General features: G+C 47.4%; 4 protein-coding genes across 7 annotated transcripts in view; 2 read left to right on the forward strand and 2 right to left on the reverse strand.

Moving 5' to 3' along the window:
* LOC135809692 (sushi, von Willebrand factor type A, EGF and pentraxin domain-containing protein 1-like) overlaps positions 1–6035 on the reverse strand; it is a 20230-nt gene extending 14195 nt beyond the window's left edge. For 2 of the 4 annotated variants that reach the window (XM_065323102.1, XM_065323103.1), the window contains exon 1: positions 5754–6035. The gene's annotated coding sequence lies outside the window, so the exon portion shown is untranslated. The remainder of the gene's footprint in view (positions 1–5753) is intronic. The other 2 variants (XM_065323105.1, XM_065323106.1) reach the window with 1 other exon arrangement.
* A 5216-nt stretch (positions 6036–11251) lies between these two features.
* LOC135810832 (acyl-coenzyme A diphosphatase FITM2-like) lies at positions 11252–12744 on the forward strand. The gene has a single exon (XM_065324259.1). The coding sequence runs from the start codon at positions 11400–11402 to the stop codon at positions 12366–12368; it is 969 nt and encodes a 322-aa protein (XP_065180331.1). The 5' UTR covers positions 11252–11399; the 3' UTR covers positions 12369–12744.
* Positions 12745–13354: 610 nt separating this feature from the next.
* On the forward strand, positions 13355–22042 carry LOC135809693 (coatomer subunit beta-like). The gene is made up of 5 exons (XM_065323107.1): positions 13355–15308; positions 15825–15977; positions 16862–17086; positions 19194–19379; positions 21129–22042. Exons 1-5 carry the CDS (start codon positions 13425–13427, stop codon positions 21417–21419), a joined length of 2739 nt encoding a protein of 912 aa, XP_065179179.1. The 5' UTR covers positions 13355–13424; the 3' UTR covers positions 21420–22042.
* A 2041-nt stretch (positions 22043–24083) lies between these two features.
* LOC135809695 (uncharacterized) overlaps positions 24084–27517 on the reverse strand; it is a 93648-nt gene continuing 90214 nt past the window's right edge. Inside the window, exons 45-46 of the mRNA XM_065323108.1 lie at positions 26469–26684; positions 24084–24749 (exon numbers count right to left, since the gene is read on the reverse strand). Coding sequence (XP_065179180.1) covers positions 24678–24749; positions 26469–26684 — 288 coding nt within the window. The 3' untranslated portion in view covers positions 24084–24677. The remainder of the gene's footprint in view (positions 24750–26468; positions 26685–27517) is intronic.

Consider the following 27517-nt stretch of genomic DNA (forward strand, 5'->3'; position numbering starts at 1 on the left):
TTCTATTTATACAACAACTACGCCCATTAAAACACTGCAATCTACCTGATCCTTACATTCCCAGCCCATTAGTACCACACCCCTAAACTTTCGACCGATAGTACGACACTTTCTATGGTCTTTTGAAATCAAACCGCGACCATTACAATAGTGCGATCTAAACCATAATGAGCGTTAGCATGCTAACGCAAGTTAGCAGGCAGCCCAGCGAGCTGGCCCGACCTGCACGCATGCGCGAGTCACGTGGTCATGCGCCCTCCAAGATCCTGTACAATGTCTCTTGCATGTCATTGCTGTTTTCGACTTTCGAGCATGCAACTTGCGGAACATGCGTTCCCAAACAATTTCCTCCACAATTGTGCTCGCCCCGGTTTATCTTGCTAAGTTCAATGTTAAAAGTGCATTCTGCCGAATTCCCGTCCGCCCGGAGGATTGGTCCTTATTGATCCGCTGGCAGGATCAATACTTTTATGAGAGTGCCCTGCCCTTCAGACTGTATTACGCTCCTGTCCAGCTATATGGAACTCTGCCGCATCCGCCAGTGAATGGATTATGTGCTAGCAGTTCGCACTCCTACGCCTGTTGCATAAGGCCAAGTAAAAAAAAAAGCTAGATGATCGTCCCCGTCCGCCCCAGTTTTTGTCAGCGCCCCAAGAAATATTTTATTTTTAAATCGTGAGTTTTTGCCGAAATCGTTGGTTTTTTACCGATCGCGGATGCAGGAAACATGTGCACGCTTTGTTTAATACTTTCTTTACTATATGGACCACATACTACTAGTATATCACAACGTCAGTATCGATCTGCTGAAGAAAGAAAAAGAAAAAAAGAAAAAAAAAGAAAAAAAGAGAAAAAAAACCTTGATGTTGTTGTGTACACTGTGTGCATGAGAGGGTAAAAAGTAAAAAAATAAAAATAAAATCCTCCCGCCCTCCCCGATTTTTCCAAAAAAAAGGACGATCATCTAGTAATTTTTTTTACTCGGCCTAACGGGGAATACCTCAACTAACGTTACTTCCTCAGTGCATGCTCTGGACTTGTGTTAGCTTGCCAGCAATTCGCTATTCTGCTCCGAGCGTTTACATTACAAGTACATACTTGGATATTTCTCTGGCCCCAGCAAAAAGTGGAGGGTCCAGCTCAAGTCCTGGCGTTATTGGCATCATCCCATTACGGGGAGTACCTCGACTAACGTTTCTGTCTCCATGCATGCTCTGAACTTGTGTTAGCTCGCCAGCAACTCGCTACTCGGGGCCGCGCGTTTACATACCTCGGTGTTTCTCTGGCGTCAGTAAAAGTGCTTCCTCAATGCATGCTCTGGACCTGTGTTAGCTCGCCAGCAACTCGCTACTCGGCGCCGCGCATTTACATACCTCGGTGTTTTCTCTGGCGTCAGCAAAAGGGGAGGGTCCAGCCCACGTCCTGATGTTTATCGGCGTCATCCTGGACACCCGCCGTGCTAACATCAGTATACCTATGGACGAACTTGCCAAGCTTCGTGATCTCCTTCGGGCCACTCTTCACACAGCTTCAACCGCCCAATGTCAACTCGAGTCTCTTCTGGGAAAGCTCTCGTTTGCTACAAGAGTGATAGCCCCTGGACGCAAATTGCAGATTGTGGTCATTTGCCAACTGGTACCGGCAGCCGTATTACCTGATCAAGCTCTCCAAAGAGTGCCTCAAAGATCTTCGCTGATGGCCTGAGCTCCTGGATTAACAGAACAGCCGGTCCTTCTTCCTACACCCTTAGTGGGTGCCGTCCCCCGGCTTGCTGTTATTCACTGATGCAAGTGGTGCACTTGCGACCGGGGATAGGGCGATGGACAGTCAATCAAGCAGAGAAGCAATCGCAAAGGGTTGTTTGCAATTGTGGCAGCCCGCAGCACCTGGGAAAACTAGCGGCATCAGCTGCGAATGCCAATCGATGGGCATTTACAGCAACTGCGAGGATATTGCTCATCAGTTGTGGCTTTGGCCTGGCGTTGTACACCGGCCACTCGTTTCGAATCAGCTGCCGGACTCGATATTCAGAGAGGCGGGAAGGTGGAAAGCGATGTCTGCCCGAGTAACATTCGGACGCCACCTGCAGCCAAAGTACGGGTGGCTGCGGCAATGGCCTTAGCCCATGATATCAAGTTCTGACAGTCTTTACCTAGCTTGCACCGCTTACAGATTGCACGGGTAGCTGCACTTTGTGATCCGCTCCGGGAGTGCCGATTTATGGAATATATGCTCTCAACTGGTTATGCATACCAATATATTTAGCATTTGGCGGCTCTACTCAGAGTCATTGGCGGCTCCATGCGGAGTCATTGGCGGCTCCATGCGGAGTCATTGGCGGCTCCAAGCGGAGTCATTAGGGACCTTTCGCACCCCGCGTACGGATACGAAACGAATGCTGATTCGTCACCTGGGTTCGAGGATTCGTCAGAGTCCCTGCGGAGAACTCGTTTTCACGAATGGAAGCCTCTTCATTCGTGGCACGCTCCGAATCCGTCAGGTACACATTTATTTGGATAGGTACACATGTTTTGCAAGGTACACATGTTTTCCCTTAATTCCATGATCCATGCACGTGTGCGTGTAAAAACCCGTACGCCAAACTACCGGCGCCCGCGGCCGTATTCGTAGTTGCCATGCACATTTGCATGACGACTCGCGAAACCTGAAATCTGTTTTCAACGAAACGATGAGCCGAATCAAACTTTCGTTTCGCATTAGTTTCGTAGCAAATGCGAAAGGTCCCTAATGGCAGCTCCATGCGGAGTCATTGGCGGATCCATGCGGAGTCAATTTGCGGCTCCATGCGGAGTCATTCGGCGGCTCCATGCAAGGTCATTCGGCGGCTCCATGCAGAGTCATTCGGCGGCTCCATGCGGAGTCACTTGACGACTCCAAGCGGAGTCATTTGACGGCTCCAAGCGGAGTCATTTGCCGGCTCAGCTGCGAGCCATCTAGTGGCTCCAAGCAGAGTCATCATACCAGTTGCCCAAATCGGCACTCCCAGTTTAATCCAAAACTCGATTGCTTTCTTGTGAGGTGGGGGATGCTAACCTAGGAATGGGTTTGCTCCCCACACTGGAGCTCGCGCTATTCCGTCGACTTGACACTTGACGGATTCACGACTGCCATCCAGAGTCGCAACCACTATTTCTAAACCATACCGCTAATTATTTTAGTTAGCTATCCACTTACCGGTATATCCCTTACCGAAATTGTATTCTTGAACGCGATATTCTTCTTCCTTTTTCCTCTACTCCGTTCCATCAGCACTCGGCCGATGGCAGGAGATTGGCACCCACTGGGCTAGCATGCAGCAGCCAAAGCTGGGGCCTTTTCTTACTCCGCTAAACCCACTTCTTAAAACGAAACTGACGTGCATATTCACATTGCATGTTGTGAATGTCCCCATATTTGCCCTGACATCTTAGCTCGTACAGCGCTCCAGATGCATCTATACTCGAATTACGGTACGGGACACATACGGGATACTGCACCAACCATGGCATGCCACGTGAACCACCCTACCAGGCACCGTGACACGCACCGAATTAAAGCGGTGTGGATCCTGGCTAGCGCCAGATGCTACTTAAGTACTACTGAATAGCGTCTTTTGCATAGCTACCGGAATAAACTCATATCCCAAGCATTGCAGCTCTGCTAATAGAATAATTCAGGTTACTCCTACTCCATTTCTCTAGTGCTTATTTTTCTGAAAAAATATCTCTGGCACCAGAATGCTGCCACCAAGAGTACAATAACCAGAGTGTGCAGCCCAAGGAGAATCATCCCACGGCAAAGTTTTTTGTTTAGGTCATAGACTCATAGTAACAGGCTCACCTTTGCTGCATCTCACACCGCTTCACACGGTCATCTACTGTATCACCATGGTAATTCCTGTTGCACATTGCTGCTTGTTTAACAAAAACGCAGAAAACACACCGAATTTTCAGGTAATTACCATGGTGATACGGTACTTTAGCTTGAACCTATTGTATGACGGGTTTTCTACGATTCATAATGACCCAGGGAATAACTAACAGTTAGCGATGCAATTCTTCTGAGGTGTAAAGTGACTTCAGGAATATGTTGCAGAAAACTGCGATGCATGCTGATTATTTACTGTGCCCTATTGTGCACCATATACCTGGTGGGTTACTCAAGGATAAAGTAGATGCACACGAGTGACGTGCATCACGGCACAGGTTAGGTTCGCAACTAACTGCTACAGTGTACTTGTGGTCCGAACTTGCACTCTACTCAGCTCTGCATACGCAAAGAGTGCTGGTGCCGAAATGAACCAGAAGGGTGCCGCGTGAGTGGGACGCAACAACACTGACTCTGTATATGTACACAGATATGGTAGGGTGTTCAGTACCCGCTCTAAGATTTTACACCAACCGGGTACACGTCTACCTGGCACAACTCCTGCAACACTGGGCCAGAGCCAGATGCGTTTAAGTGCGGCTACTGCGTGTCAGGGAGTCGTAAAATTACTTTCGACTTCCTGATGTAGTACATGATTGTACATGTACATGTATGAACGTACTTGCACTGGGCACTCTGGCCGCACGCATCTGCACGCGTATGCAGCCTGTCAGTGGCGGTATACCCCTCGAAGTATAAAAATATATAGTACTCGACAGGACTTCCAACCGGGTCGCAGGTAACCCAGTGTTCTTTTTCCAAAAGGTCCAAGTACTCACAAACAGGGCCACTGACCCGGCTCTGGAGCAGATACTGGTAATCTAGGCCCAAGGTTGCACGATTTTGTTCTGACGCTTCATGTGCTTTCATAGCCAAGGTTTCTCACATTCTTCGCAAGCTCTTTTAGTCTTGAGAGTTGACAACTGCTTATGGTTGTGTTGGCTGAAACATGTCAACTAATCTGACAACCGTCCAACCCCATTTTACTGGTAAGTAGTCAGCGAGTGGCTTTGATGGGGCCATACTAGAGGGAGTTACGCGGCATATTTGTGCTTCCTTTTTTAAAACACGTTCTCGCTCGAAGGGTTTCTTAACTTTATCCCTGCGCTCATTGATGGAGTTCGTTGATGGAGTTGCCAGCGGCACCCTACAGAAGAACAATGTTGTCAAGTTTTTTATGAAAAATTGTCAAACATTTTCAAATTGCTAAAAGTTTGGTTAGGGCCGGGTTCCACTGCGGCTCCGCACCTCCGCTGCTCCACGGTACTTGGCTGCATGCAGCAGAGCGGCACGGTTCCAGTGACACTCGCCATTCGCGGTACCTCGATCGTGCTCGACGTTTTTTGATGACATTTAGCGTGCCTGCGCGCGCGTGAAATCCAAAAAAATCCTCGTGTTCTGGCCGTATAAAACAATTAAGTGCGGGAAACAATGCAAGCCGTGACCGCGGCTGGCATTTTTTGTATCAAGCAGCGAAGCGAAAGCTGGTGATGAACCGCGGCCTCGCTGCACCAGCTCGTAATGATGACGTTTCATGCCGTGGATGATGTGCGGCGGAGCGGCAGTGGAACCCAGCCCTAAGGCAAAGGAAATTTGTCAGGAATTTGTTTATGCTGCATAGATGGAGAGCTGCACACTCTGGCTTATGGACTCTCGCCTACAGTGTAGTCGTACTGCTAGTGTACTGGCATTAGACTATCACATGCAGTATACTGTCTGGCAGGAGGACTCAGGAGGGAATATTAGGACTGACAGAAGACACGAAAAACGAGAACATAATTATGGCGAGAAAGTAATCACTGGCTAAGAATTGCCCTAAGACTTACCGCTTCTCAGTGCTCCATACCAGGAAGTAGTACAATACCTACTCCCTGCTCCATAGATCTACGAGTGTTTTCTCCTCATTCTCTGCATCCTTTCCCCCAGGAGTCTCGTCCATTTAGCGGCTCAAATGCTTGAGCTCCGGATAGCGGAAAATAGCTCGTCGTCCATTAGCGGCTCTAATAGTACCTGGTCTGAAGTGTCGCAGTCTAGCAACTATGATTTTTTCCAGGAGGGTAAGGGTTGCAAACCCAAAGAGACCCTAAGCTTCGTCTATCAAACAAAACAATTGAATTGCCCTAAAAAATGGAAGAGGAAACGAGTGAGCGAGCTGGTCTGAGCGCGCTACTTTTCAAAAAATAGAAGCTGAAAGCCATCAAAGTCAAAGCATTCTGGCTAGCGCGTTTGTGTATGTCACGAGCGCTAGCGCGCTAGTACTCGCAGCAAAAGCTCGCAGGCCAGAGTTAGCGCTATTTGTGCTGTTTGCCGCACGCGGCAGCTGGATGGATCACGTGATCCAAGCTGACAAATAAGGTCCGATGGTTCAGCTACATTGAGCCACAAGCGTTCCTGACTGCAACCAGAATGATGAATAATGTTGTAGTGTAAGTGTAGATCTGCATCACGACGGCACTCTACACTGTAACGTTACGTCGTTACAGCCTACACGACAGCCTACAGTACTACAGGTGGCTTGTTCTTCAAACGGAGGAACGAGCTGCGGACCGTAGCCGCGTAGGCCTAGGCGTAGGATGAATCCGGAACCGCCTACTACAGTTGTACTGAGCCTGGCTTTCTCCTGATATGCTTGCCAACATCATGCCCGATGCGGGGACGGCCATGCGGGGCCAGCTGAATTGAAGTCAACTGAAGTCATTATCTAACAGGTAAAGATGAGCCTTACTGTTGCCGCTAGATCTACCAGAAACGAATAAAGGTTTCATCATTGCATGCAGCAGACATTTCGAGAAGATACAAAAGATCGCCAATATAAAGGCTGATTCCGACACAATACAACTTTCTGCGACGCGACACGCGATTTGCGACAGCCGACAGGTGCGACAAGAAACTGCCTGTTGCGATATGTCGCGAGGTGTTGCATGCCGCCGCAAGGCACTTGTCGCAGAAGTTGAAGAAAGTTCAACTTTTGCTACATCCGACGCGCGACATACACAAATGGAGTCAGGCACGTAGCACCGCTGTTGGCGGTGGTCCGGCCGGGGGGGGGGGGGGATCTCCCCCGTAATTTTTTGAAATTAGGGTGCAAAATCCTGCATTCTGGGCACTTTTGGCATTGTTTTACTATGGTGGTCGTGGTCGGGCGAAAAAGTGGTCCGGCTTTGGCCGGACTGGCTGGAGCGGCTGCTACGCCCCTGGGAGTACAGTTTCTACCCTGGGTGCATGTGCAGTGCACGTTCAGTGCATAGTACTACTAGCGCATAAGGCCGTGGGAAACATGAAAAAGATTGTGAACCGTGTGTCGCTGTCGCAGCTTGTGGCAGGTGTCGCAAGTCGCCTGTCGTATACTACATTGGTGTGCTGTGTTTGGTAAAATTCTAGCCTGGCCACTCTTCGGCGCTCCATTCTCCAGCGCTCCATTCTCCAGCGCTCCATTCTCCAGCGCTCCATTCTCCAGCGCTCCATTCTCCAGCGCTCTGTTCTTCAGCGCCCGACAGTACCGTACTACAGGTCCTCCCTCGTTACAACAAGTCCACTTAGTACATAAACCCCGCTAATAAATAGAAATCTGAAATCCCCTGGCGAAACGTGGTCTATACAACTGTTTACAGGTCCGGTTACAACACAATTCGTGCGTACATAAAATTCGTTATAACCGTCGGACCCTTTGTCCAGGTCCCTGGAGTGCCAAACCCTCAGTATAAGATAATATTTACCATACAGGACCAAGACCAAAACACATAGGATAAAGCAGAAAGGCACAACGTATTATATATACATGTATGTATTCGTAGATAGGTACATGTACGATCTTTTGCATCTGTTGTGATCTCGAACTCATCATGGCATGATACAGATGATACAACAGCATCCACGGAACAAGTATGTTGGAGATTTTCTATTATTAGAGTATAAGTGTCAATAATTCTTCTGGTATTGAGGGTAGCTCAGGTAAGTACGAATTAGTGCCTATTTCACCTTAAGCTGCAAGTCCTGTTACAAGATAAGTCTCGTTAGAGGATAACTTTTTTAGTGGCCCAGAGATTATTTAGTTTACTAATGAGGGAGGACCTGTATACAGTAGCATGTCACAAGGTGGAGGACCACTGTGTTCGGAAACAGCGACCTTTCTACAACCATCCACAGTTGGTAGAGCCCCGCTCCATTGCGACCATCTGAACCGGCGACCGGGTCTCTACCAACCTTGGATGGTTGTAGAAAGGTCACTGTTTCTGAACACAGTGTTCTCCACTTTTTTACAGGCTGTCAACCAACAACACGTTTGAACAAAACCAGGTTTATCTAATAGTATACAGTAATAGAAGCTAGCACTAAGACATTATGGTACCGTGAGTGCGGAGCGGCATTGTGACTGCACCGACATACAAGTACATTTCTACCATGTCGAGAGATGATAGCCAGGGAAGTACAAAGGCGATAATACGTATATAATAATTATTTTGTTTGCGTGTGTGAGTGGATGTACGTGTGTGAGTGGGTGTATGCGTGTGAGTGTGTGTGTGTGTGTGTGTGTGTGTGTGTGTGTGTGTGTGTGTGTGTGTGTGTGTGTGTGTGTGTGTGTGTGTGTGTGCCATATGGTGCAGTGGTATGTGCAGTCGATTTCCAATCGAGAGGTTGCGGGTTCAATTCCTGACGATTATGGTCGCACGCGTCTTTCTTCTCTTTCCGAGTCATTCTCCTAGCTCTTCTTTCATTCCCCTGGGTGGTTACCAACAGCCAGTGTATGCGGGAGTATGTGGTGTGGCGTGTGTGTGTCGGGAAAAAAGAAAGAAAAATGAAAAATAGGGATTCACTGGCCAGAAAAAAGCCACTTCAATCAGGTGTGTGGTGGATACCAGGCTAAAAATTAGTGGCGGTCAATTCATCTGCCTTGCAAGCTGTTGAATGGTGTAATCCCAGCACAAGTTGCTATGCCCAACATAGCTGTTCGCTATCATCGCTTCCGTGATGGGCATGTCTGAGGTCTGTCTCAGGTGTGTGTGTGTGTATGTGTGTGTGTGTGTGTGTGTGTGTGTGTGTGTGTGTGTGTGTGTGTATTTAAATCGGCTGCGGGTCTCAAACGTCATCGGTGTGGAACCTGTCCAAAGCGCCCTACTGTGGCTGAACACCAGCAATTCAAGTTTCACTGTCAAGTTTGTCACAACCGACGGTTCCGGAGGGGGCAAGATCTGAATCGCCACTTGGAGCATTGCCTTCCCCCCCCCCCCCCCCCCTAACCTCTCTGACAGCCGGAGAAGGTGTTCAGGAAGTGTTCAGAGGGTATCTGTGGCTGAGTGCCAGTCTGGACTGTGGAGAGACTTGTAGGCGCCTTCCCTGAATATGAAATTTGTATTGCCGATGATTTTAGCCTGAGAAGCCCTGGGGCACGGTTGATTGGGCGAATCCCGAGCAAGTGCGCTCCGAGTGAGCATGATCGTTTGGCCGAATCCGATCGAATTCGGAGTAGGTGTACTTGGAGTGGAATCCGACCACACCGGCCCCCCACACCGGGAGTGTCCGGAGTGGAAATGGACTTAGGCGTTTTGGACAGCTTTCACAGAATCTTTGTACGATATGCGTACATTTTGCGTACTACACCCTTGTTTATTTTATTTATTTATTCAATATCTTATGGCTTCCAATGGCAGCCAAAACGGGATGATGTGGGTGATAGCCAACCATGGTAAAAGAAGGAGAAAATTATATACGTGATTGGGACCACACTGCCTGCTTGCACTCAATCCAGGTTCGCCAATTGATGACACCCCTGGTTAGGCTTTCCCCAAATCGGCGCGTTATTTCGCCAATTCGGCTTTTTGCTCGGCTCAAAAAATACATCAGATTCGGCTGCAAAATCAGCTGATTGTTCGCAAATCGGCTTCAAAATTGGAATAGATTGGAAAATCGGCTAAAATAATTGTTCGCATATTGGCTTCAAGATTGGTGAGATTTTGGAAGATTTCAGGGTAGATTTTCGGCGATTCTCAAAGCAATCCTCCCAAATCGGCAAAAAGCTTGGCGATTTTCGATAAGTCTCGTTTTCGGCGACCGATTTTGGGGATTTTACTAGTGATCATCTTCCTAATGCAGTAATGGCTAATGTTTGTTTGAGAGGAGGTCAAAGGACACGAGTCACACGACCCACACTAGAACTACAAGTACTGAAGTTGAGAGCTCGAGCGGTCATGCTTGCAGAAATATCATTCGTTCGTAAACACACTTTGCAACAACATTTGGTAGATTTTCGGCTATTCTCAAAGGAACCCTCCAAAATCCGCGAAAAGCTTAGTGATTTTCGGTAGGTCTCGTTTTCGGCGAATTCTTCGGCAGGCCGATTATTTGGGGTGGTTCATAAAAGTATTATTATGGCTTATGCCAGCTGGTAACCAGTTGAACAAATTTTCATCCATCCAGGCATATCCCATTGTTTGTGTTCGTCCTGAAGGCTGAAGGTTGGGCAGGACACAGAACGCGGCCCAGCCGCCCTAGGTAGGCCTTTCCCAAATCGGCCATTTATTTTGTCCTATTCGGCTTTTCGATCGGCTGAAAAAATCGCCAGAATCAGCTGAAAATTTCTGTGAAAGGTGGAAATTCGGCTCTAAAGTCACAACCACCTTTCGCAGATAATGGCTACAGAAATTGTATTTTGGCAATAAATAAGATAAATTGTGCACTCATAACAACAGCAAAAATGAAGAAAGTCAAGTTCCATAACGTTTTCTTGCGACTTATGGAACTTGACTTTCTTCATTTTTGCTGTTGTTATGAGTGCACAATTTATCTTATTTATTGCCATTTTTCGACTATTGTCTCCTCGTCGATTGTTGAAATTGTATTTGCATGCTATTGAGGCACTAAAACATCAATTTTCGGCGAATTCAGTGCGAAAATTGCGTATTCGGCTCAAAGATCGGTGATTTCTTCAAAACCTCTATTTTCGGCCAATGTTTCGGCCGGCCGATTTGGGAAATGCCCACGGGCCGTGACGCAGGCGCGCACGAGCGGTCATGCCCAGTTACCCACGACCCTGCAAAACATGTATATTCGGCAATTTCTTGGTAAAATCTCAGAATTCGGCCAAAAGATCGGCGATTTTCTGAAAAGGCTACTTTCGGCGAATTTTTCGGCCGGCAGGTCGTGTGCCGCGCCGTACTACACATTCCCACATTTACACACATACCATACGGTAAGTGCATTATGTGTACGAGAAAGCGTTTGAATGCGTAGATTGTATGGTACGGTGGCGACGAACACCAGCTGCGGCCACGTGCACGAGTGTTGGATCGCGTCACACCATATTCCGGTGACGCGTGGAATCGAGAATCAGTCGGATAGATATTTCAAATCAGGCATTTCGCTTCGCAGCTTGCAGTGAACAGAACATAGAATCAGAGCCCAGAACACAGGAAAGTGAAATAAAATTGTACTTCTATGTTGCTGCTGGAAGTTGGATCAGCACTCTGGTAGGAAAGATGAAGTTGTCAAGTGGAGAGTACAGTCTACGCCCTTACGATTGCATTGTTTGGATATCTGTTTTACTAGTCGCGTCTTCTTTCGTTGCTGAGTTACAAGACTTTCCCGATTCTCCCTTCAGTCATAAGCAAAACTTTTTGAATAGAATTGTAGTTGGTTTCGGATGGGGAATTGTTTTGGCTTTCGTGTCTGTACAGTCTCTAGTTACAACCAGAATTATAGGATGTGATGACTGGCCTCGGAAGCTGAAGGGAACGGCCATTCGCCTGGCGGTCAACTCCACGCTGTGGTACGTTCTGACAGCAGCGATGACTTTCGTCAGGAACAAGACTGGCTACTGCATCAGCATCAGCAACAACAACCTTACGGAACAGAACATCACTACAGATATGTCCTACAAGGAATGCATGATAGGTGGTGGCGAGTGGTCTGGCTTCGACGCGTCAGGGCACGTTTTTCTTATGGCATTGAACATGCTGGTGATGGTCGAGGAGGCTGCTGTGTTTCGGATTGCGAGAATTCTGCGCAACGCAGTTGCGCGCGACAACTTGCACATTCAGCTGATCCGCCAACGCTACACCAAGTGCTCGACGGTACTCTGCATTCTAATCGTGGGTAACTATGTGCTTCTTGCGCTATGGACATGGACGATGCTCACTACCTGCTTCTACTTCCATACATTCCTGGAGAAAGTCATTGGCTTCTTCTTGGCAATACTGGCATGGCGCTTGGCATATAAAAACTTTCAGCATTTCGCATGCTCGCCTGGATTTGCGGAGGCTGAGCCGACAGTCCTCAAGTATATACCTAAAGAAATTGTTGGCATCAAATCTGCAGGTGCGGCTAGTACTAGTGAAGCAGAAACAGGAACGAGTCGTGTATTGCTTCTGGTAGGCTCGGGGCTCAGTCTACTGATGACGATGGTGATACTTCAATTGACTATTATATTGAAGAAGGTGCCCACTTAGATCTAGACTGTTATTCTATTCTGTTTTTTTATCAACTCCTGATTCTTTAGCATGCAGCTGTATTTCTTCATTTAGGCGTGTGTTTGCAACTGTGTGTTCTCCTTTTCTTCCGTGTGTGCTCGAACTGTATGAGTGCATGTGTATCCAAAGATGCAGTGGATCATTCTCTGTTTACATTTCTTGTTTTTATAGTGGCATCCCATATTCAACTTCTTATCTATTTATTTTTATCACCTGCCCAAAATGGAAATCATCATTCAACGGTTGTACTCATCGTATGGAGAAACAGGAAAACCCTGTTCTCTTTACCAAGTTTTTTTACGACAATGATCACTTGATATTAGGCACCGTTGCTGACAGGTCGGTGGCACTCTCATAGTGCATGTGGGTGTGTCGGTATGGTTGTTTTGCGATTGCCTTGTCCAAACAAATAGCAGGTTGGCCAAGCTGTACATAGTAGAGTCTGCTGATTACTGGACTCATGCAATCAGATTTCATTGAGCACAACTCCAGTACAGTATTGCTGTCAGCTGTGTGTTATTTCATGATTTCTGTTTCCACTCACTGTTCACAAGACAGCAGACAGGCCTTGGAGGACACTCAGGTCAGTGAACCAAAGTCGAACTGAGAAACACTCAAAAATCCTGCACAGTGACCAGCAGGGAGTAAATACTTTTTGACGACTCCCTGGTGACCAGTGACCTGCATCGAGCTCACACTACAGGCCAGGGTAAGTACACAAGCCAAGGTAGCAAGAGTAGAGTAGTAGTAGAATCTACGTAGGGGGGAGGGGTTCTTGATGGTCGATATCCAAGCCAAGAAACAAAAAATTAATAATAAATTATTAGATTTTTTGAAACGTGGAAGGGGAAATCCCTGTAACATCACTGATCATCACGTCATCGTGACACATGGGAATCTGCGCATGCGCTGCGCTGTGGAAACCGGCTTTGTCCGAGCCAAACAAAAGACTAGATGGAGTTGAGTCAACGTGTAAGATTTTCAGTTTTTTCATATTGTTGATTTGCTTTTGTGAGAATGTGAGAAGAGGTCAAGATGACTACAGCAGAGCAGCCTTGTTTTTGCTTGCTGAGTTCTGGCGAGGATGGAGACCTACCAACTGAGGAAACCATCCGGGCGGACTTGGAGAATAATGATGTTCGCCAGAAAGCGGAGGCCATGAAAAAGCTGATTCGCCTGATGATCAATGGAGAACGATATCCCTCACTGTTGATGGTGGTGATACGGTTTGTTATGCCAGTAGATAACCATGAATTGAAAAAGCTCCTCTTGGTTTTTTGGGAAGTCGTGCCCAAAACAACGTCTGATGGAAAGCTGATGCAAGAGATGATTTTGGTGTGCGATGCGTATCGCAAAGATTTGCAGCACCCCAATGAATTTATCCGTGGTTCAACTTTACGGTTTCTATGTAAGCTGAAAGAACCTGAATTAATCGAGCCCCTAATGCCCAGCATTCTCAACTGCTTGGAGCACAGGCATGCATACGTACGGCGAAATGCTGTGCTTGCCATCTATACGATTTACAAGAATTTTGACATGCTCATTCCTGATGCACCTGAGCTGATGCAGAACTTTCTGGAGAAGGAGAAGGACCCATCTTGCCAGAGAAATGCGTTTATGATGCTGATTCATGTTGACCAGAACCGGGCATTGGACCATTTGAGCAAGTGCATCGATCAGCTGCAATCATTCAACGACATTCTGCAGCTGGTCATTGTGGAACTCGTCTATAACGTGTGCTACAACAACCCTGGCGAGAGAAGCCGCTTCATCTTTGCTATCTATCAGATGCTGGGGTCTAGCTCTGGCGCGGTGCGTTATGAAGCAGCGGGTGCACTTATCATGCTATCCAACACACCGACTGGCGTCAAGGCTGCCGCTCAGTGCTATATCGAGCTGATCCTCAAGGAGAGCGAGAACAATGTCAAGCTGATCGTTCTGGACCGTTTGGTCGAGCTCAAGCAATCTCCAGCGACAGAGAAAGTTCTTCGAGAGCTGACCATGGACTTCCTGCGAGTACTCTCAACGCCGGCGTTTGAGGTACGGCGGAAGGCACTGGATCTCGCGATGGACTTGGTCACGGCACGCAATGTGGTTGAAGTGGTCCAAGTGCTGCGCAAAGAAGCCAGTAAAACCAACGACGGCTCTGGAGATGACAACAGCAAATATCGTCAGCTGCTTGTGAAATCCCTGCATCGCTGCAGCATCAAGTACCCTGAGGTGGCACCACAAGTGATCCCTCTACTTGTAGAGTTCCTCAGTGATTGTGATAAGGTCTCTGCAATGAGCGTGCTGGAGTTTGTTCGCGAGGTGGTGCAGACACACGAGTCGCTACGCCTCATGGCCACGCAGAAAGTAATGGATTTCTTGCCGCTTATCAAGGATGGCCCGACTGTCCGTGCCGCTCTTTGGATACTCGGCGAGTACTGCACTGTCCCAGATATCATCGACGACTTGCTGGTGCACATCAAGGAGAGCATAGGCGAGTACCCCATTGTTGATGCAGAGCTGCGGGACGCTGCAGATGAGTCGAAGAGTTCCAAAGTGTACCCTATCAGAGTTCTGCTGCTCGAAGGAAAATTCTTCGTAGGTGCTGCTCTGGCCTCGACGTTGACCAAGCTGGCCTTGCGATACATCGACGAGTCTGTTGAGGAGAAGCGGAAGAATCAGTTCTGTGCAGAAGTCATGCTGATCATCTCTTCTATCCTTCATCTGGGCCGTACATCGTTACCTGCCAAAAAGATTCTCGAGGACGATGCTGAGCGGTTAGGCATCTGCTTGCAAGTGATTGCGGAAAGGTCTGGCTTGGTGCTAGATGTGTTCCGCAAGGAATCCAGATCGGCACTGGAAAATTTGCTGGCGTCACAGAATGAGGAGGACGAGAGGATGAAGACTAGTACAAAGGAAGCCAATGTTGTGGTAAGTTGTTGAGCGTAGTGATTTCTTTCTCTGTATGTCAATCGTCTCAACCTGTGGTCTTGTGATTGGTGTGTGTGTGTGTGTGTGTGTGTGTGTGTGTGTGTGTGTGTGTGTGTGTGTGTGTGTGTGTGCATGTGTGGTGTAATATGCAGTTGCTTGGACTGACTGCACGATTCGTATTGGGCGTGCTTCCCGAGACTTTGTGACTGCATGGCACGAAGTCAATCAGCAGCAGCCGTACTGCTGCTATATTGCACCACGCCCTACTAGTATATGCTAGATGTATAGTACCAGTATGCACTATCTGTCATCGTGGCTTTGACCCTGTGTAGCAGTGTGTTAGCTGTGTTTAATATAATAATAATAACTTTATTAGGATGACCCAAAGGCTGACCGCCTATCGTGGGGTCCGTCGCATTGAAGGATGATGGTACAAGATATGTCATGTCAAGTTTCATGTCGCTGTGCAGTATCGTTCAGAATCCATTCCTTTTCATGTATCTTGTGCCCTTGTAGGTGCAAGTTGATGATCCAATTTCTTTTTCTCAACTGACTGTAACCGATGAGAATGTCAGTGAGGAGAACCGATTGGAGGCCAGTCTTCTTGCAGCAACTGGCATCGCGGCTAAGAAGAAGGAGGAGGAAGTGGGCCAAACTAAGCTCAGCAAGGTAAGATCCGAATGTTGACTTGCCGTGAAAGAGACTTGTGGCAATATTTTGTCTGTACTCTCCTGCTTGGTGCCGCCCATTCTCTCTTTTATCGTGTTTGGTTAGGTGTCTACTCTGCGGTTGCGGGCATAAGCCTCCAGTGTTACCTGCATACGAATATAGAGGAACCTGAGAAATGTGGACACCCAAGGGACTGGTCCAAACTGTCCTCATTATGGAGGTTTGAGTACATATTTTTGAATGTGTGGCTCCAACCGCTGCCAAAAGATGTCCTCAATTTACAGGGGACCGTATTTCTCGCTTCGTCGCTAGCTGCTGTTTTCGCTGCATTCCGAAGACTACAAAGTGCTCGGCATCGTCAAAGAATGCTTGGGGAGAAAGATTGACAGCAACTCTACTGAACTCATAAGCGCGCGTTGGTGAAAATAATTGTCAAAGTATAGGAAGAAAAAAAAATCACGGTTCGCGTGAGACTCGGCTGGAAGCCGGGTTTTCCGCATCCGTAGGAACGCCACCACCCTTCAAGGATCAAGGCGCAGATGCAGCTCCTAAAGCGGTGGGAGGTCAGTAGATCAGCTCACCAGCAAGTGGTCAAAGACCGAAAATCCCATTCACTGCATCCATGTTTTCCTCAGTATAGGAAATGGCAAACAAAATCGGTTTCCCGGGCATTGTGAGGACACGCGCGTTGATAATGACGTCACACTGATGAATTTGATCGGCATGTTGGGAGTCAAACGCGCCTCCCTGTTTCAGGAGGCATCTTGTCATACGCGGAAAGTTTCCGCTGCACTGAGGGCACCCGGTAATGGCAGGTTTTGCTGTACTTGTCATTGTGTGTTTTATCCCTTGTTGGTTTCTGTGGTCTCCTTTCCTGTTTTCAGGTGCACCAGCTGACCGGCCTGTGTGATGCAGTGTACGCAGAGGCGTACATCCACGTGCATCAGTTTGATGTCGTGTTCGATATGCTGGTCGTGAACCAGACAGCTGATGTTCTGCAGGGCCTCACTGTCGAACTGGCCACGCTCGGCAACCTGAAGCTGATGGAGAGACCGCAGCCGTGCACGCTGGCACCCCACGACTTCACAAATATCAAGACCAACATCAAGGTATGTGGTGTTTACACTGGCATGATGTGTTGTGCCTGCTTGAGCACACGTTCGTGGTGTAGTGGAGTGGATGTGCGAGCAGTTTACTTGTGCATTGTGCATGTACATCAGCATTGATGATTAGATCACCAAGTGCGGTGGTGGCAACTGAGATGCAACCCCAGGAGCGGTGGGTTTGCACTGCACCAACGCCGCACTCGACCACACCAACCTCAAAGCATGGGCAGTGCACGCATGCATATCTGCAACTGCTGTACTTAGCTGTATGCATGCCATATCTTGAGCCTGGTTCACATTTGACGGTATGGGATGTAAGGGCCTGTGAGGGCTGGGGTGAGCTGTAAAATCTTGTGCGATTCGTACGACACGCCGTGCAGCAGTTGTTGCGATGTTCAACGTCGAACGGCGGGAGTCATAAAGGTACGGTCCGTGACGGGGTGACTTTCGGACCTAATTTCTTGTTTTTCGGGGCTTCTTTTTAACTATGTCTCCTTGAATGAAGCGGAATCAAGTTCACAATACCAGTTTTCATCAAGACCAAAAAAAATAGCCCTGGAAGTTGTGCCAGTTTAACCTTTTGCACCCCGCGCACGAGTATACTCATTTTGTAGCATTCCCTGTTTCCCCAAGCCCGAGTATACTCGGGTAGAAAATGTACTGTATGTACACTGAACTCGGATTGGGTACTACATACCTCGCTATTCAAACCTTCGTAACTCTGTTATACTTTCTTCGATTCTCACACCTCATGGCTCGTTGGAAAGCTCAAGGAATAAGCTTCCCACTGGCATGTCGTTCACTGGGGCGAAAAGTAAAATACCGGAGCGCCGACGGTGGAAACGCAATTTACGCCCAAAATACACGGCACAATTTTTCGCACTTTGAATCTTCGAGTGGAGATCCGCAGGGAAGGGGATTTTCCCTATGACTCGGGTACCAAATTGAGCACTTGAACTTCAGGAATCTGAGAGAGTTTGAATTTTTGCTCTGCGCTGAGTAAAACTGTAGAAGCGAAGACATTTGTGACTGTGTGGAGTATCTCTTCGATGCGCGATAGAGGAGCTCTCAGCGGGTGAAGTCAACTCTATTGCTCCTGCTGAGTGATTATTCGCTCTTTTGGACAGAGAAGGCTTCAAGCGTTCCAAAGAACCCAAGATAATCAACTTCTGTTCTTGGTGAGTGAAGTCAGAATTTTTTTTATCACTGGTCTGCTCTGCAGGGCGCCAGAAAGTGAGCAACTGGGAATTGATGGATTTCCGGCCAGGGTGGAAAACGTTAAATAATAGCCCCAGGAAACAGTTCGTCTGTCACATTCCTGGATTATCTCTAAATACATGAAATGACATGAAAATCTTATCCTGCTAAAATTCAACTCCAGTCTTGTTAGCCATTCTGCGAGTTATCATGGGAGGTGTAGTGTAACTGTGTTCAAAGTGCTAACAATGTCCAGTACGAATCGGGTCGGGAGTAGTCGTTGCACGACGCCGTCTTCTGTTCACACTCAAAATGCAGCCGTTTTGTACGCCTGCGTCCCCGTCTACGGTATGAAAAGTTGAACTAATTCAACTCTTCCCGTTGCTTCCCGATCCGTGCGGTTGCGTTCCCGTTCCTGGTGCTCACTTTGGATGCCGTCAGACCGTCCCGTCGCTTCCCGTCGACCCTTTAATACGTCGCACCCTGTCGAGTTAGAACTAGTCTTTACAGTTAGGCCATGAACATTGCAATGCTGACAGTACACCGGCAACGGTACACATGCATGCAGTTGTACACGCTAATACGTCAGACCAGAGGATAATGGCTTTAAAAGAATGATCTTTGCACATTGCTGGCATGCTAGAGGCATGCACACTACTCGCTAGGATTTGTGTTGAGCTCTGCAGCATTCGTACATGAAAAATCCGGGGTCGCATTTCAATTGTCACCACTGTATGCGAAGGCACGTAACTGTCGATATAAGCCATTATTGGCAGCTACGAATGCTCCTGTGTATTCCTGTAAATATGTGTTGCTTGCATTGACTGCCATAGCACAATTTCATGACACGGCCTGATCTATGTTCTCGTCCACGTTCACTGTGTTTGTTTTAAACCTGCTCCGATTTATGCAGGTTGCGTCCACTGAGAATGCTGTTATCTTTGGCAACATTGTCTACGACGTTGGCAGCTCACAGTCCGACCGCAGCTGTGTAGTGCTGAATGATATTCACATTGACATCATTGACTACATCAACCCAGCGTCTTGCTCCGATCAGGAGTTCAGAACGATGTGGGCAGACTTTGAGTGGGAGAACAAGGTGAGTGTGTGTGTGTGTGTGTGTGTGTGTGTGTGTGTGTGTGTGTGTGTGTGTGTGTGTGTGTGTGTGTGTGTGATGCTTCTGCTCCTATTTCCGTTATGATTTTTCTGATTTCGACTCGTATTCCTCGGCAGCAACTGAGTCTGACCTGGAGGGACTTTACCCGCCTATAAGCAGGGAACACAGTCTGGTATGTGTGTGTGTGGGGGCGGGGGGTCTGCTCTGTTTTTCACAGTTGTATTTCGTTTCAGTCTTGCTAGCAATGTGACTAATGGGCCATTCACACTACGCCCGAAACGTGGCGTACGTGACGTTTTCATCGGGATAGCCATGACAACATGGAACGTGGCGGGAAAATCGTACCCCTGATACGAAAACGTAGACGACGTATCCAGACCCCTGTACCAAGGTTCGTTCTGTCGTTCCTGGCAGTGTCCAAAAGAAGCTGTGCGCACAGCTGTACGAAAAGCATATACGTGCATGTGTAAATGCATCTTCATGAAAACGACGCCTGCCAGTACGTCGTATTCCGAAACGCGACGCGTATTGTAACGTAGTATGAATAGCCTGTAAGCAGTTTCTTTCTTTCAACTGCCACGTTTGTACATGTATGTTGTATGTGCAGCCCACACAGCACCGTTACAAACTTGACTCGGTCCCACAAAACTATCACAATTTCTCTCACCGGCTATGGATTTTCAAAATATTGGGCTCTCTGGACAAGGCAGGCAGAATAGCGCTACTGCCATCCTCTTCGAAAGTAGCTCCATTACGCCCTCGGAATGATATTTCACGCCCGTACAGTGTACAGTGGTCTATCCAGCGCCTTTATGAACTACTTGTACCGTAAAATCCCGCCAGAGCGCCCCTACCTCCTTGACGCTTCAGGTGGGGAGGGGCGGATGGGCGAGTTCTACTTGCCGCATTCAGTACTACATGAAAAAGTACTCACCCTACGAAAACTGTTCATGCATCTCGTGCACCGACCAAAGGTCAAGAGCCAGGAGTCATACAGACCCATCAAAACTCAGGTGTGTGTGATCCCTGGTCAAGAGGGTGGGCACTGTTGCGTACATTTCCAACGGGGTTGAGCATGCGTCTGCAGTACAGTGCGGCATCACAGACTGTGACAGAGTCATACGAGGATACAATCAATCATGTCCCTGACAAAAGTCAGGGAGGGGCGGATGGGAGAGACGGGCGCTCTGGCGGAATTTTACGGTATATCAATTTTCAGCAATGTCGTTAGGTTGAGCACTCTTGCCTTAGCGCGAACCCTTGCCGCTCGCCTTGTGCAACGCTCACTGCTCTTGGAGCATTTCGAGCACTCTTGGCGGGGTTTGCAGCTCTTTATGAAAATGCTTTGCTTCACGGAAACGTATTTCATTGCGAAGAGCTGCGCTTCGGTCCTCTGAGCTGTGCTGATGAGCTCTAACAGAGCAAAACAGTTGCTGTCCACAGATTTGAATATACCAATTTTAAGTACTGTATAAGCAGAACTATTCGTCTGGAATTTAATTTCGTCTTTTTCGTCCAAGGAGCTTTGGGACTAAATTAAATGCCGGACTAATGTTGATCTGTCCAGCTTTTCAATACACTCTTATGATCCATGGACGAAATTTTCAACCGGACGAACTCCCTTTCTTTGGAGTTGGACGAAATTATTGACCGACGAAATTTTCTGCCTGTACAGTAGGTAGTATTTAAAAAAGGAATCAATCATTTTTTCCTCATTCTTCTGTGGCCCAGGTACTTGTCAACACTAACGTAAAAGATCCTCGTATCTACCTGGAGAAGCTCCTTTCCACGACTAACATGCGGTGTCTGACGCCCGACCGTGCTCTGTCCGGGCAGGCGACTTTCCTGGCTGCCAACCTCTACGCTAAATCCGTGTTTGGTGAGGACGCGCTGGCCAATATCTCCTTGGAAGTCAATGGAACTGGTCCAGTCTCTGGCCACCTCAGAATCCGAACCCGGACCCAAGGTATGGCGCTGTCTCTTGGTGACAAAATCAATCTGTCCCAGAAGAACTGGCAGTAATGCCGCGCTAATATGTCCTCACTTTCAGCTGGCTGTTGCTCCCTTGCCTGTATTACCCAAGGGATTTAATTATTTTCCCCGTTGCTGTTTTATTCTTAGTATACGCGTCGTCGATTAACTCACTCGTCTAACGTCATCATTTGTACTTTTGTGTCTTTTTTATGTACATCTATCTTCATTGTATGTTTTCCCCATGCATTGCTGTTCATGCTGCTACTGTGTTCGCATGCTGCGCACATAGATTTGCTTTCTTTTTCTTCTTTTTTCCGTCTACATGTACTTGGCCACAGGGTGACCAAGACATCTGAGAACTTTTATCTACATTGTATGTTTTCCCCATGCATTGCTGTTCATGCTGCTACTGTGTTTGCATGCTGCGCACATAGATTTGCTTTCTTTTTCTTCTTTTTTTCCGTCTACATGTACTTGGCCACAGGGTGACCAAGACATCTGAGAACTTTTTGAGCCATCATTTTTCGTGCCATCCATAATTATTGCAATTGTGTTGGTTTAGACTGGAGTGTATTGCTTCCTTACAATGCTTATACGGTAATAGTGATGGCATGCAATCATTGTATTTTTTACCCTGCTAAAGAAATTGCCACGGTAAACTTTTCAAAAAGCTTGGTGTCTTCTTGAAAGTAGCGAACATTAATGCATCGCGAATATTATTAATAGGTGGGCCGGGCTGGAGGGCAGGATTTGATAATCCAGCATCCAGCACCGGTAATAATAATATATTATTATTGTTGAATGCACAAGGAGAATTGCAAGGTAGATCTACTTCTGGATGATCATGCCGAGAAATGAAAATCATCTTCCTGAAAATCGTCTCACCTGCAAAAAGGGTGTGTTGGGGCTGGGAGGCTACATGTAGTAAATGTCCTACTAAAATGTTTGGTTTGAAAACCAACACGTGTTACATTCGCCTTGGGCACTTCAAAAACGCCCAGGGATTTGTGTACATGTACATGATTTAGATAAACCTTGTTTTGTTCAAACATGTTGTTGTTTGAAAGCATGTAACAAGGTGGAGGACACCGCGTTCGGAAACAGTGACCTTTCTACAACCATCCATGGTTGGTAGAGCCCCTGAACGTATGGGTGTTAGACCCGGTTCTGACCCTCTCTATTCCAGGGGACCAACCGTGGACTCCGATGGTTGTAGAAAGGTCACTGTTTGCGAACACAGTGCCCTCCACCTTGTTACATGCTGTCAACCAACAACAGTCATGGGCACGTCTGTACATGATTGTACAGTACAACAACAATTTCAACTGCACCACTTTACGACAAACTTTAATCTGTCAAACATCATGCCAGAAGTACATGATTATAGTTTTCATTAGGGGCTATCCGGCATTATCGATAATTTTCACGGAACGAAAAAGTTTAGCTAGGACCCCCGCCGCCCGAACGAAAATAGATTTGACTTGACAGCAAGAATGCCTTGATATGATGTCTCACAATCATAAATATGATTGTTTCGAAACAAAACTCCCCTTGATCCACCCACGGCCACTGCCCATAAACGAAACTTTTTCTCTTTGTGTAAAAGATCGATAATTATTATGGCCCCTTATAGACAACAGCTGGGAGTACAATGCTCTGATCAACATTCATGAGTGCGGCAAGCACGTACCCGTTACCGTGGTTTCAGCGACCCTGTTTGCGTGTTCAGTAGTACTGTAGTACTGACTGTACCATGTACAAGATCACTACTACTGTACTAGGGGGCTACATCAAAGAACAGTGAAGCGGGTGGCTACAAGGCCGGGGAAATACTAAATGGGCTCAGGAATAAACAATCGAATTCTGAAAAAATGGCTACTGTCCTATCTTTGGCATTCAGCAAAGCCAGGGCCTGGAGCAAAGTTTTAGGTCACTGCATACATTCTGTACATGGCATGCCATGCGTGCATGTAATGCAACACACCCGAAAATACCAGTAGTAAAAACAGGACTGAAAGTTTACAGAAGCAAGTACATTCGTACACATGTGTGTATGTATTATCTGCATCCTCTCATTCAAGGCATTCCACTCAAAATTAAAATTGTTTTGCACTAAATACCTATCAGCTAAACGTGGAGATAAAGATGCAGCATACAGTCAACAGTAGAGAGGTTCTGGGGAACGGCGTTCTGTGCCAAAATCCATACAGGCGCTACCGGTTTTCGAGGCGTGCTTCAAACGATTTTTCGGCACGGAGAACCCGTGTGGATTGGCTTTCATACGAACCATGTTTCGTATGGAGATTTTGCGTCATCGAGTGCAGAATTTTTCGTGTACAATTTTGATACGAGAAACATTGATTTTCGGTGGGAAGTATTAATTTTGGTACAAATTTTCAAAACAAAAAGGCATAACGCGTAACGTGGGAATATAACGTTATTGCAATCGTAACCTAGGCAATACGGCAAACACATTTTTTCCGTACTCCACAACAGTTTTAAACTACTTGAAAACAACGCATAAAAAATCCGTGGAACCTCTACGGATTTTGGCACGGAAAATCGTACCTGGAACCTCTCTATCCCTGGCCATCGTCTCAATGAGCATTGGACCCCCCCCCCCCTACCCTTGACCCCGGCACACACTCACATGTACCCGCATGCACCCGTGGCTTATAGTCTTACCGTGTCCTGCAGATCACAGCACGCAGCGACGGTTGTAAGTCTTCTTTTTCATCAGTGATCGTCTATTGAGCTAGGAATGCGTACTGAAATGTGCTCATTTGCTGCTGATGGCGCTGATACCGCTTTGAAGCAGTGGCGAGTGTGTGCGTAAAGACATGCCGCTGCCATTATTTGAGAATACAAGTCTGATGAGAGAGGATGTGGTTTGGTTTAGCAACTTAGAAGGGTGGAATCATGAGAGGTTAGGTATCTACATTTAGATAGCCAGAAAATGAGATGATGAGAGTGAGAATGAGATGATGAGAGTGAGAATGAGATGATGAGAGTGGATGAAGGAAAGTAATGGATGGAGAAAAAGCGGCTGAAGGATGGTATTGGATTGCCAGTGAGCTTAGATGCTTTGATTGGAAAGTGCCGTCATCGCATGCTAATTGCGAAGCCTGGTGAATTTTTGGCATTGCTGATTGTCATGTGGGCATTGGCATATTGCATACATGAGAGCAAAAGAAAGTGAGAGAGTCGCTGAGAGATTCGGGGCAAAGTGTGTGTATGGGGAGGGGGGGGGGGGGGCGTGATGTGCACTTCACCTGCATAGCTGTGAGGGTAAACTTGCTGGGTTGCTCATGCGGCCACAACATCATCACAGTTGGTACGCTGTGTGATAATCGGTGAGATGACTCCGCCCAGAGGGAGCTGAATCGCAAGAGACAAGTGAAAAACAATAGCATTATTTGATTTATTGATTTACTTAACGGGGAAGTCCGGTGAAAAATTTAAATTTCAGGGTCCGTAGAGTTTGGGGCACTGAGTCAAATGGCGTTGGTCCAGGTGTCTCCGACAAAGCGTTCTTGAGATATTTCCGGTTGAAAAACTGAGTTTCGGTGGCTGCGCCATGACGTCATGCGGCAGCGACACATCCTCTGCAATGTCATAGTGTGCAGCAAGGTCAAAAGGAGTGCGTGAAAGCAATTTTGTCAATGCTATTTCAAATGATTTGGCTACCGATAGTAGTTGGTGCAAGCGACCCCGAAGACCTAGCTCCATGTGAGAGTGAGCATGCAGTCATGGCTGACCATCATGAGTTCGGTCTGGGGCTGAGAACTTCGGTATTCTGCTGAAGAGTGAGGATGCAGTCATGGTTGACCATCATGAGTTCGGTCTGGGGCTGAGAACTTCGGTATTCTGCTGAAGAAATGGCCGTGCGGGCCGATCAAGAGTGAGCGCCACCGCGTTAGCGACTAATAAGGAAGCAGCAGCTATTGCGGATAAGGCTGATATAATGATCAGATTTCTGGAGGGCAGAGTTGGCAAAATGGAGAAGAGTGATGCCAGTGTTCGATAGCGACTCCAGTGGGCTGCCACAGTGATTTTTGGTGCGTGGCTTATTTCGGACGGTGCTCGATTGGCGAACAGTGCAGGCTCTTCGAACCACAGGCACGACTCTTCGGTTCAAGGCTCACAACACTACGGGATCTGAAAGTTTTCGGTCCGGAGCTGTTCGCTATTCTGTCATGTGTCACGGTTGTGGACTCATCGTTGTAGAATAAATGAGGCTGGACTATTCCATGCGGAAAACTACAATATTCCTTTCTCAAAGCACAACCACTAACCCGGAGGAAATCATGTCCATACGACTGATACGTGCAGTACATGACAAGTCTGTGTAGTATCTGTCTTGTATCACACGACTCACATAACACGGCAATTGACAGTGCGCTGCGGGAGTACGATTGTGTAGTCATACACTATATCTTGTGATGAGTTTGTTGCACACGCGCAGAGGCCAGAGGACGTAAAATGTCCAACTCGGAAAAGGCTAAAAGACGGGATAACCTCAAGATTTGCCGAACTGAAAATCTCAGGGAACGTAGTGTTTGTTACACTGATTGGACGGCGTCTTGGTTCGAAGAAGCTGCGTCAAACGGTTCCCCAATCGAAAGCTTTCCGAACAAGGGCCATTTGGCACACACATAGATGGTGTGGCTACCTGGCTGCACGCTGTGACGTCATCAGGGTGACTGCTCGCTTACATTTGCAAATGTTCGATTGGGCATATCTGACGAACCATGGACTGCGGCCTCCTCAGGCCAAGACCATTTGACTCCGCGCCCCAAACTCTGCGGACCCTCAGATTACATTTGTTCACCGGACTTCCCCTTTAAACACAGCAACGCAATTGCCGAATTCATCACTCATCCTTTATATGCAACACCACAGGTAGTGAGCCTCAACCTACTAGTAGATATTGTCATCTAAAATGCTTCCCTGTACTGCATGGATATTGGACTAAAGCGTATCAGAATTTCCTAGTCACTTGCCGTTCATACCGTTACCCTAGCATTGAAGATCTCTGGTACGCCATTAAATTGGTAAAACGCAATTGTGTCATGAATCAACATGTACATTACTTACTCCATCCGGTTGCGTCGGGTCGAAGAAAGCTTCATCAACCATTCTCTCGCCGTCCTCTACTACTGGGTCTGGGCAGAAAGAGAGGATGGCCGTGAGGCCGGCAGATTGATCCAAATTTGAAAAGCCATTGATACTGTTCAGGACTGGGTTGTTGCCGATGCTTATTAACCGTTGAACGCGTGTTAGCGAAAGAAGTCCATCAAGTGAATCCAATGCCTGTGGGATAGAGAAAGACACCAAGGCACACAACATCAGCAATCCTCATTCAGCAAATTTGTTGCAGAACTACGTTTAATTGTTCCAGCCACTTATGCTTGTGGAGAGACCTTCTCGGTAACCCATGCCATGTGTTGCCCACTGGAGGCTTTCCCGCAATCCGCCACAATGAGGTGAGGAACCTGGTAGCCGATCTGCTTACTGAAGTGTGCAAGGGTGTACTTGTCGAGCCTCAGCTTGCTCCTATTTAATGGCGAAGTGTCCCGAGCAGCCAGCACGGATGTTGCGTATGATGCAATGGCTGACATAAAGGTGCGCGGTTTCTTGCCCAGGGCCCAGGATGCGTTTGTGGATGTTCGAGTTTCCATCCAGATGCTGGGTCATATGGAAACAAGGCGGTTGATGCCCTTCTCCTCAAACATGAACAGAGAAAGAAGTTGGAATACATTGAGCGTATCATACATGTCGATCGCGGGACCTTCACTCCCCTCGTCTTCTCCACGACCGGATGTACGCCGCCAGAAACCAACCGTTTTCTCAAGCGTTTGTGCGGCATGCTGGCAAGCAATGACAATAAACCGTATGGAGACACGATGTCCTATATCCGGACTCATTTGGCATTTGCTTCGTGTTTGGCATACCACCGTCCAGTCAATGCACTCTGAGAGCTAACTGTTGTGAAGGGGCATATGTGAGCTGGTGCTTGTCCTAGGTCTTCTTTTATAATTTCTAATCCGTGTTAGGTAGTGTTAGCATCTCCCCACCTTGCAACAGAGCAACAATGTGTTGGATTAAGCTGGGAGCGCCGATACGAGCAACTGGTTATACATTGT

This window comes from Sycon ciliatum, chromosome 2 (genome assembly GCF_964019385.1).
Source record: "Sycon ciliatum chromosome 2, ocSycCili1.1, whole genome shotgun sequence".
Taxonomy (NCBI): domain Eukaryota; kingdom Metazoa; phylum Porifera; class Calcarea; order Leucosolenida; family Sycettidae; genus Sycon; species Sycon ciliatum.